The 12,037-nt window shown below is 40.3% G+C and overlaps 1 protein-coding gene across 1 annotated transcript in view; it reads left to right on the forward strand.

The window, feature by feature from the left end:
* The first annotated feature begins 408 nt into the window (after nucleotides 1–408).
* Nucleotides 409–12,037, forward strand: part of LOC126106599 (replication protein A 70 kDa DNA-binding subunit-like) — a 32,549-nt gene continuing 20,920 nt past the window's right edge. Inside the window, exons 1-2 of the mRNA XM_049912944.1 lie at nucleotides 409–588; nucleotides 3,158–3,317. Of these exons, the coding sequence (XP_049768901.1) occupies nucleotides 500–588; nucleotides 3,158–3,317 (249 nt within the window). The 5' untranslated portion in view covers nucleotides 409–499. The remainder of the gene's footprint in view (nucleotides 589–3,157; nucleotides 3,318–12,037) is intronic.

Raw genomic sequence — 12,037 nt, forward strand, 5'->3', positions numbered from 1 at the left:
AAGTGACAATTACAAACACAGTAGGCCTACAGAACGATAAACGAGCTGTCGATCGCTTTTGCATGTAGAGGTACATGTCTGTGCTTCTTACATGTGAATCTGTGTGTTTATATTCTTTTGATATCAACGTGGTAAGCTGCAATTCTGTCCAATGTCACAAGTGTTTCTTCACGAATGTGTTGTAGCTTGCCACTCATGGTTTTTGTCCATACTTGCGCTTATTTTAGAATCATTTTTAGAAACATATATGCCTTCTGATACTAAACAAACTCTTGGAGGCAAGAAAATAACTCGAATAATTCGGAAATTACGTAGGAAATGGATGCAAATAAACATTACGCTTACGACGCGTCTGACGTTCACCTTACCTGCCTCTCTGAGCGCTAGCGTCGCTCCATCTGTCAAACGGCAACTTTTACAGTAGTGAGTGTCGCGAGACTCGCGACTGTGGGTGTTAGACTGTGTGTTCGGGTTAGGAAGTATTGTTTTTCTTTCAAAAATGTCTACATTTCCAGCTGCGGAATACACCCCTCCACAGCCGAAGCTAAAAATCTGCCCAGTTGCTAAACTCAGCCCATACCGGGAAGTGTGAGTACATCATTCTTTTCTGTGCAGAAATGAACAATTCCATTTATTGTTATTTTTGCCTGATGAAGTTTACACAGATTATATAATTATGATATTTATATTACGAAGTATTACGTAATTTCATTTCAAGTTGGGTAAACTGTATTAATGGAATACCCAAACGAAGGAATGCGTTTTGAAACTGAATAATTAGAAAAATATTGGTGAAATTTTCAAAGAATTTCTTAGGTTTCAAATCAGTTTCTTCATTCAAAATAATGTATGGATGTTTCTTCATACACATCAAAATTTCTAAATTCAGATATATTTATCATTCTATTTTGCTGCTGACGAGGACTGATAGGCATTGTTACATCATTAGCTGTGTGTTTTTGTTCTTTTAGGCGTGAGTGGAATGAAGGTAGATTCGTTTAAGTGAGAATCAAATTTTCTATGAATCTTGTCCCCCCCCCCCCCCCCCCCCCCCGCCCCCGTTGGCATGCAGTGTTTTGTATAAGTGATGTTGACTACAGTGAGATTGTAGCTATTAATTTTTCGTATTTTTCTTGTTGTCTGTAGTTCAGTTATGTAACTTTCCCTTAGTGGATACTTTATTAACCTCTATGTGAGTCTGGAAACATGCTTTTTCATGTGTTTTTAGATTACATGAACTACTGTGAATTATGTAGTTTGTGGTTGTATTTTTTGTGATATCAAGATCTAGAAAGTTTATTTTATGTTCTTTGTTCTTGTATTGTTGCTGTGATATTTTTTTGTGTAAGTTACTCCATTGTGAGTGGAGTTTGCCTGTTACGTTTTCTATTCTGCCAGATAAAATTAGTGTATCATCTACTTACATGTGGTAATAAAGAGCTTTATTAGCCCATTTTGGATGTTTTTTAAAACAGTTGTTCTCAATATTGTGTAGGAAAATATTAAGTAGTGTCTACATCATAGATAAAGCAAAACTTATTTCCTCAGATACTGCCAACAAGTAGACAAACGAACCAGTTGATGAAACTTACACATTGTCTAACATAGTTTATGGTATTTATCCAATTATAAGATGACCATAAATATAAGACAACATGCTTTTTTCATTTTCTTTTCATTGTTTTTTTTTTTCTTTAGCAGACTCCACAATAAACTTTTTAGGCATATTCTGACAAATCAAATTTACAAACTTTTTTGTTGATATAAATTATCTTAAGATCTACCTAAAAAGTAACACTGACTATTGTAAACAGTCATACTGTTTTCTGAGATAATGTATATGATGCTGTTGCGCAACCAGTTTTTTGTCTAACACAGTGAGCTAGTGGTGTTCTCCATTGTAATGTAAGCCCCACCATTTGCATCATAGTCATCCACCAACTTGTACTTGCTTTGAATTCCAAAACACAAGCAATCTGAAATGTCATTTTTATCTCTAGTGCCTTCATTCATATAATTTGTCAATGGTTGGGAAGCCTTAATTGTGTTTCTCTCTCATGTACTGAACAACCTGCTGCTGTAATTCATAAAACCTTTCCAGAATGGCATCCCCAGAAGGTTTGGCATGCATAACTAGTGATATCTAATTTATTCTTCAAGTGAGACCAACTATGAACATTTGCTTCTGTAACATCAAATTTTCTTTCTGCTGCATAGTTGTTTGTAGCCTCTGATTCATGAATAACCTTTAACTTAAAATTTGTTGTATTGTATTTGAGAACCAACAGTGATCTGCAAACTCGAAGATCCATGTTTCTCAACAGTTGTGCCAGTGATTTGCATGCTTTATGAATTATTAGAGTTTATTTTTCTCACTGCTTTGTGCAAAATTGAATAAAAAGTTACCGTCTCAGCTCCCTTGTGTTGAATCAGAAGAAATCAGACCGCTTCAGGCTAACAGTGCACTTCTCCATTTATTGCCATTCATGAAAATCAGCAGTGCTGTCGAATAGTAGCTGCTTAAGTGCCATTCTTGGACCACGTTTCAATTATTGTGCCACATTTTGGTTGTCTGTGCGAACATATTTATGTTAGAATTAAACAATGGAAACTCCAGGTTGGAATATCTACAATATAAGGAAAAAGACAGACTGCTATTCACTGTAAAGACGACATGTTGAGTTGCAGACAGGCACATATTTAGCCCTTTTCAGAAAAGGAAACCTACACACATTCATTCACCCCCACAAGCGAGCACACCTTGTGCAAGTATGACTGCCAATCTTAAACAGCTTGGACAGGAATGCAACTTCCATGTAGAATGGAAGCAGCAATCTCGAGGGGCTAGGGAAGGGGAACGGATGGCAAGGCACTGAGGGATTGGGGGGGAGGGTGTGAGGATAGTAGGTTACTGTAGGTCAAGGCCAGGATAATTTCAGGAGCAGAGAAAGTATTGTAAGGATAACTCCCTTCAATGCACTTCTTTTCTGAAGAAGGCTTTGGCCAAAAGCTTAGTGTGTAATAGTCTTTTTGTTGTTTCTGCCTGCAATTTTTAGTGTGTAGCAATCTAACCTTTTCACAAGTATTGACTCATATTACACATGTGAACAGTTAGATGTCTCGATTCATTTTTAGCTAATGTACTATGTGCTTCCAGGTGGGTAATAAAAGCTCGTGTTGAAAATAAGACAATACAATTAATTTCAAATCAAAAAGGAGAATGGAGACTATTTTCTGTGAAATTGGTTGATGAATCTGGGGAGATAAAGGCAACAGCATTTAATCAAGTGTGTGACAAATTTTATGGTCTCATAACGGTAAGTGGAACTCAAACTTATGTTGAATTAAATTCAGAAAACTATGGCGAGTGATGTATGAAATGTATTTTGGGTCAACAGAAACATCCGATCTCACGCGTCGGCTTTGACCCGTGACGTAAGGGTGTTGTGGTGTGTGACGTCATTACGGCGCGGAGTTTGGTTTGTGAGTGTGGCGTGTTTGTAGATGTTGCCTCGTTGACGTTACCTTAGTAGGAGTTTTAGGGCCTGTAATATATAGTTTACCTTTTTACTGTACTTTTTGTTTTAACGTCGTCTATGTGGCTTTTATCAGTTTGCCATTAGATTGTTCAATCTTTATGGTCTATATGTTTTGTCGCTACTCGTTATGTCTAATGAATCAATATTGTTTTCTCTCTCTCTCTCTCTCTCTCTCTCTCTCTCTCTCTTTTTTTAATTGACCTACACATTGATCTGTAGCGTAGCCCTGAATACGAGGTTAGGTTGGGAGTTTTTTTTTGGCGGTGGGGGGGGGGGGGGGCGCGGGTCTCAGGGGGGGGCGCAGCCCCCCCCCCTGCCTGGCATTGAGTACCACTTGTTTATTATTATCTTTGTTTGCTATCAATGTTAGCAGATTGTTCTTGTGAAACCTTTGTGTGTGTTGTTTTTCTATGTGTTTTCGTCTTTGTGATACGTATGCAACGTTTTTATATCCGCCATATTGGAATTGTCATTTATGGTCGTTTCCGCCATATTTGTGACGTCATGGGTCAAAGCCGATGGGTTGGATCGGACGCTTCCGTATTTCCTGTATTTTTTTTTTTTTTTTTATTTTCATAAACTAGATTTTGAGCCCTTTCAGACTCAGTTTTCAGAAGGGGCACATGGAAGTTAAATAATTCCGCCTAATAGATACTAGCTTGTAACAGTATGGTTGTAGATCCAGCTGACATCTTGCATTTTCATTGTCTGTTGGTTACAGAATTTACGATTCACTATACACACTGTCAGTTGAAGTCTGTCAACATCTAGCATATGCTGTACAACTGGCAGTTTCTGTTGACACTCACTCATTTATAGTGAATACTGAAATCTGTAGCCAATATACATTTAAAATGGAAGATGCTAGTTAGTTATTGAGAACAATACCACTCATACTGCTGCAGATGCTAAAAGTGGATTTATACAATGAAAAATCTGGAATAAGAGCAATATGAAATAAATCCTTCCGCTTCTCAAGCCATACATCATGATGAAATAGGGAAATATGGAAGCGTCCGATCCAACCCGTCGGCTTTGACCCATGACGTCACAAATATGGCGGAAACGACCATAAACGACAATTCCAATATGGCGGATATTAAAATGTTGCATACGTATCACAAAGACGAAAACACATAGAAAAACAACACACACAAAGGTTTCACAAGAACAATCTGCTAACATTGATAACAAACAAAGATAATAATAAACAAGTGGTACTCAAGGCCAGGCAGGGGGGGGCTGCGCCCCCCTCTGACCCACCCCCCCCCCCCCCCTCCCGCGCCGCCAAAAAAAAAACTACCAACCTAACCTCGTATTCAGGGCTACGCTACAGATCAATGTGTAGGTCAATCAAAAGATAAAAAAAGAAACAAATAAAAAAAAGAAAGAACAATATTGATTCATTAGACATAACGAGTAGCGACAAAACATATAGACCATAAAGATTGAACAATCTAATGGCAAACTGATAAAAGCCTCATAGACGACGTTAAAACAAAAAGTACAGTAAAAAGGTAAACTATATATTACAGGCCCTAAAACTCCTACTAAGGTAACGTCAACGAGGCAACATCTACAAACACGCCTCACTCACAAACCAAACTCCGCGCCGTAATGACGTCACACACCACAACACCCTTACGTCACGGGTCAAAGCCGACGCGTGAGATCGGATGTTTCTGTTGACCCTGAAATAGTTCACGGGTGAACGTTCTGGATGCCATTGCACAACAGGCACAATGTTGTGACAAGCAACCACATGGCAATCTACATCTGCATACGTACCCCGCAATCGACTGTTCACTGTGTGGCACGTGGCGGAGGATTTTCCTGTTCCACTTGCTGATAGAGTAAGGGAAACACTACTGTCTGCATGCCTCCATATAAATTATAATTTCTCTTATCATATCTTAGTGGCCCTTGAGCAAAGTATCCATAGGTGGCAGTAGAACTGTTCTACAGTCAACATCAAATGCTAGTTCTCTAAATTTTCATCAAAAAGAATGTCACCTTGCCTCCAGGAATTCCCGTTTGAGTTCCTGAAGTATTTCCGTAATACCTATGTGTCGCTCGATTCTACCACTAACAAATCTTGCAGCCCGCCTCTGAATCACTTCGATGCCTTCCTTTAAGCCCTCCTGGTGTGGTTCCCAAACACTCGAGCAGTACTCGAGAATAGATCATGCTAAGGCTCTGTATGCAGTCCACTTTACAGATGGACAACACGTAATGTGCTCGTTTCATTTCACATCGGTTTGCAATGTTATGCCTGGATATGTAAATGACATGACTGTGTGAAGCAGCACACCACAGTACTGTACTTGAACATCACAGGTTTGCTTTTCGTGCTCGGCCACAATTAACTTACATTTTTCTACATTTAGAGCTAGCTGCCATTCATCACACCAACTAGAAATTTCGTCAAAGTCACTCCTCCTTCAGTTACTCAATACCACCACCTTACCATACACCTCCTCATCATCAGCAAACAGCCACAGATTGCTGCCCTCTGTCTGTCTGATCATTTATGTATGTAAAAAATAATAGTGGTCCCGTCACACTTCCCTAGGGCACTCTTAACGAACCGCTCATATCTGACGAATACTTGCCATCGAGGACGACATACCAGATTGTATTACTTAGGAAGTCTTAGAGCCACTCACACATTGTGGAACCTGTTCGTATGTGTGTACCTTCATTAACAGAGTGCAGTGGGGCACTGTGTTAGATGCTTTCCAGAAATCCAGCAATATGGAATCTTCCTGTTGCTGTTTATTTGCAGTTCAAAGTAAATCGTGTGAGAAAAGGACAAGGTATTTTCACAAGAGCAGTGTTTCCTAAAACCATGCTGATTCATGGACAGAAGCTTTTTCACCTCTAGGACATTTATTGTATTCAGACTGAGAATATGTTCAAGAATTCTGCATCAAACCAATGTTAGGAATGTTGCTTGGTAATTTTGCAGGTTTGTTGTTTTGCCTTCTTATATACAGGAATCATCTGCACTGTTTTCCAGTCACTTGGGAATGTGCACGGAGTGAGTGATTGACAATAAATGCACGCTGAGTAATGGGCCGAAGCTACAGAGCACCTTTAAAACTAGATTTTGATCAGCTAGACCTTGAGACTTCCTTGTTTAGAGCTCTTTCAGTTGTTTCACTGTGCCAGAGATGTCTAATATTGTGTCATCCATATGTGAATGTGTGCAACGGTCAAACAACAATATGTTTGTACAATTGTCCTGCATGAGTGATTTCTTAAATTGGAAATTTAAAATTTTGGCTTTCCTTTTGGTACCTTTTACTGTCACTCGATACTGATCAAAGAGTGACTGGATAGAAGTCTTAGACCCAATAGAAGCCTTAGACCCATTAGAAGCCTTAGACCCACTTAGTGATTTTACATAATCTCAAAATTTTCTTGGGTTCTTGGCTAGTTCATTTGCTTAGATATGACAGCAGTAGGAACATGTTTCATGCGTAGATCGTTTTACAGATGCACTAATCCATACTAACTTTTGTCATCATCTGCGTGTTCTCTTTTGAACCAAGAGTGCAACAACCTTTGTTTCATCAGCTGTTTCCAAATTTTGTTGTTAAATGACAGTGGGCCTTTTCTGTCGGTGCACTTGCTAGGCAGCTGCTTCTCCAGATCGTGATTTACAATCAGTTTAAGCTTTGCCCATAATTCCTCTACATTCATCATGCTAAAACTAAATGATACCAATTAATTGCCTGAGTGAGATGTTAACAACTGCATTAACTGATATTTAAAGCTCACTCTTGTGGTACCATGTGTTCATAAGTCACTGTCAGGAAAACATACAATTAATTTAGGCTCAACAGGAACAACCAACAAGGCACCAAATATTAGTATAAATGGCCCAGATTTTTATCGCCAGAACACGTAAACTCAGTCAATTTGCAACCCTCAGTGTAGCATTCTTACCCACACTCAGTTGACAGAACCAGTGTCCAGCAATTCTCGGGGAGCCAGAACTACCTCCTTCAAGTGGATCACTGTAACTGCCACGTTGAAAGTGCAGGGACATGTCACACCTGCTCCTCGTGCAGCTTGGCTTGCTGAAGAAATAGTGAAGAGCTGCTTGTGCAACAGCCTTCCCACTGCAAAGCAGTGGGGAGACCGATGACCATCACAGTCTGGTCCCTTTAACCCCACAAACCAACCACAAAGCAGTGGGGAAGGTAAATCCAGGCCGTGTCCAGAAGAAAGCGAGGTTTGCTCTCGACTGATGTCTCGCTTCCAACTCAACTCGCCAGCTGGTAGAAAGTGAAGTCTGCTCTCGACCAATGTCTTGTTTCCAGCTCCACTCACCAGCTCTGAGCCACCTCCACGCTGCGCAAAAAGGCCGACAGGTGGCATCGCAGACCGACGAAAATATGCAACGGAGAGACCGCACGAAGCCAAATAGAAACATTGCAGGTGAGCTCCACGGCTCACAGACAACTTTACTGTCTCGCTCAGATTCGACCTCGGGGTCAACAGCAGTGAACATTCCCCCTCCTACGGTATCTAATTTGTCGTTGCTGTATGTGTTCTGTGGCTCACTAAGTATCTCAGAACTTTCTGCTTTGGATTTCAGCCAACTCTCAATCCGAAGAATAATTTGTGCACGAGAACTTTCCTGGAGGACAGTAAATTCGAGAACTTTGTTACAAATACTTTGACAATTTACCTATAACAATTTGACAGTCAACATATCTCAATTCTGAATGCAGTTTGATTTAGTTATTTGTGTATTGTCAGCTAGTGTTCATCATAGTACCTCAAACAACAACCTAGCATAAAAAGCCCCATCCACAAGTACTCTGCCAACCAAGTAGTTCCTTGTTTTGTGTAGTGCGCACATGACCTATCAAGGGGAGGCCTACAATTCTCCACCCAATAACACAAGTCCAGAAATCCCACAGTCAAGACCATCACAGAGTTAATAAAGCCTTCGGTCGAGACCCTCCTTTCGGCTCCAAACCGGATAATCCTGATCAACTCTCGGAACGATGTTGCAAACTGCAAGTGCTGCTTGGACCCCACGTGCGGTGCCATCAGCCTTCACCACATCTGCCAGCCACCTTTATAAACTGAGGATGGCATCACAACTCGTGCGACAGGTGTTGTCGGTGCCGAAGTGAGCCACAACTTGCAGACGACTGCATTCTGTATGTTCGATAGCTGTAGGCAAAGTCTCCTCCAAATCTCAGGTGAGACCTCACGGCAGATAAACTGAGTGCAAATTTGCTCTCTTTCCAGCCCTGAACACTATCTTACAGAAGGACTCCGCTACACACCTAACGTTGGTGCTCCCCGTACTAGAAAACTCCTGCCCACGTATGTCTACTCAGACCATGCTGAAGGAACAACTACCTGTTCACTCGCAGAAGAATAGGTGAGACCAGACAGTCGGCCTCCGCATCGGCCTTCTGCGTCAAGTGACGGGAACGCATTAACACCTGCCGCTCGTCTTGCTGTGAGGAAGGATCCACCGTGTTGGGTATACTAGGAGGTGTCTTGCCAGCAGAGCCTGAGGGCGAAGCAAGTGACATCTGAGGTGTCCGTGCATTGCACCAGGTTTTCTGCCACCGCTACACCCTGACGTAGTGGTCTGAAGGCAGCAGATTTTAGCCAAAAGCGCCTTCAGCTGTGTGCAGACTGCACCCAACTCCTCGTGCACCTCCATACGGCATGCAAACATCCTAACCGTCCTAGCAGGACAACCTGAAGAGGTAAACTATAACAGTAGATAGAACCCTAGATATGCACCTAATATGTCGCCAGTAGAGACTTGATATTTTAATGAGCTGTGTAACTGGCTGTTCAGAAGAAATGAAAGCTGCACTACAGACTGTCTGAATTTACCCTAAATCAAAAAACAAGAGATTAAACATCTTAAACGGAAACGTGCATGAATTTAAGAAAGAAGCTGCTAAGAAAACACAAGAGAAGTTAAATACGTAGCTTTCCCCTTGGAGATGTGTAACAGGCAACAGAGCATTTCATCAGCCTACCAACGTAGTCACTTGCTGAAATGTTGTGCCTGTAGGAAATTGACATCTGACTGTTGACCTGTGAACTATTTCGTTAGTAGGATGTAGGGTACGTGGCTTCTCACCATAGTGGAGACACTGAGTGACGGACAGCCACAGTGACAGAACATTTAAATGTGTCCACCTGTAGTTGAAACCTTAAATGTGCCTGTCATAGTTGAAGCCTTAAATGTGCCTCTCTGTCATTCAGTGCCTCATCGAAGTGGTGAGCAGTGACACCTTCAATTTCGTAGAGAGAATTATGTATCTTTTGCATGCCATGTTTAAAGATGAGCCTCAAAAGAATCTAAAACTAGTTTATGGACATAAACTAATGTTTCATAAGTAAATGGCTATAGTTTTCCGCATTTATATTAAATTAATAAACGCTTCCGATATTTGACAGTATCTGTACTGGATAAGTGTAATGTGAGACTTACGTAATTGTAGGGCATGTTTCTGACGTCTTGTTAAGTGTTGGCATACATTGTTGCCATTATTAGCATAATTGTACATTCAGAGTAATTGGTATGTAGTAATGTTTTAGAGCAGTTGTAGATAATTTGAAGTTCAACAAGAAAGCAAGAAACAAAACTATGAAGGTTAGGAGTAGTACAGTAATTTGAATGCAGTGTTCAAATAGTAACTAAAACTGTTGCCACTGTATTACCCAACTGAGAAAAATATGAATACATATAAGTTTCAAATGCGTATAGGGAAAATTTCCCAATTGAAGGTGGAGTAAAATGAAGTTGTAGAAAATTGTCATATTTTGAAGTTAATTAGGTTAAATTTCAATTGTATATATGTGAAGGGTATTCAGGAAAGATGTAATAGTTAAGATTCACATTTAATGGTGATTGATATAGTGATAAAATCAAAATGCCAATATGTTATAAAACATCAACATTAGTTACAGAAACCAAAAACATAACCTAACAATGTCTCTTATTTGTAGCAGAGTCAGACCAACAAGTTTTGTTGTAATACCAGGGTGTATACGACCCGGGACAATCGGGAAATCCGGGAAAAACCCGGGAATTTTTTCATCCGGGAGAAAACCGGGAAAAACCTGGGAATTTTTCGGAATTCCGGGAATTTTTGTTTTAGCTTTCGGTTGAATTTTTGTAATTTTGACTGCAGAATTGATTTTCTAGCAAAGAACGTTATTGTATCCTGCTACTGGAGAATGATAGTGCAGCAATAAAATACAAATGAAAGGGAAAAAAATAAAACTTTAGTGGCAAAGGAAATGTGCAATTTACAACGAAACCCCGTGCACGCACAATCGTCTGCAAATAGCAAAAATATGTCAAAGGCCGTAGGGCGCAGACTGTAATTCTTCGTAACAATGAACTGCTTGCTATGACCATGACGTCACAACTGTTCACATTAGGTTCGTTTGACCAATTGCCAGCGGTCTTTTGCGCATGCGCATTTGACTCGCCTGTAAGCAGTACCTTCTCCAGCTTCCCGCTACGGTGCTACTTGTAGTTTGGCTGTTATCTGTATCGGTAATAGCTGCAAGCAGCCAGATGCAAACGAGAAAAATTTTTCTCGCGCGCCCTAGCTGCTAGATTTGCGCTTGCACAGAGTTGTTGTGGGGAGGGGGTTAACCTGCACGTGACCCGTGTTTACGTTAAGTGATTTCGCTGCTTCTCTTCGTTTACAGCTCCCACGTCAAATGAAAACAAATCGGATTTCTGTGGCCATGAGCTATCAGGTGAATTAAAATACATTCACATTATTATGGAGGGCAAAAATATATTATTAATTTCAGTTTTCTGATTTGATTTTATTTCCAAGTTAGTAGCAGTCAAGCATTAATCGCCTTGCAGAACAATGAAGTTATTTTTGCAAGTTTGCTAAAGATATTTGGGTTGATTAATCTTTCCGCCGAGGCGATCATTTTATTTGAAACGAAGTGTTCATTCTACAGTATTGGCTAGTTCCAACTGTTCGCTGAATTTCAAGTGCACGTTATCATCTTTTGCCATGTATGGCATTATGCCATAATAAAGAACCAAAAATGAGATCATATAGTACTGGTACTCCAAGAAAATTTGCATCCCAAAAACCACACTGAATAGCTTAATATCAGATGGGACCTGCTTCATTGTGAATCTGGAAAAAGCCAATTTGCACTTCAAGCTGAATTATGCATTTTAGTATGGTTTACGAAATTCCGATGCTCTTTGGAGTATCCTCTGATGCCCTGTTTCTTTTATGGTGTAATCTAAGCTCTCTTAGTGCTTTATACACACGAACATGTGGGCTTCCTACACCACTGCAGTTGCACACGCACAATAATGTCTGTTTTCTGGCGCTCTTTGGCAACTGGTAAATCGAACCTATTTCTAACAGTCTGCGGATAGTATTGCGAACAGTGGTTAGAAAAACGTTACTTTCAAAGTAAATTTCTTTTTACCCAAGATGAATTATGTTACGTGTGAG

This window comes from Schistocerca cancellata, chromosome 10 (genome assembly GCF_023864275.1).
Source record: "Schistocerca cancellata isolate TAMUIC-IGC-003103 chromosome 10, iqSchCanc2.1, whole genome shotgun sequence".
NCBI lineage: Eukaryota > Metazoa > Arthropoda > Insecta > Orthoptera > Acrididae > Schistocerca > Schistocerca cancellata.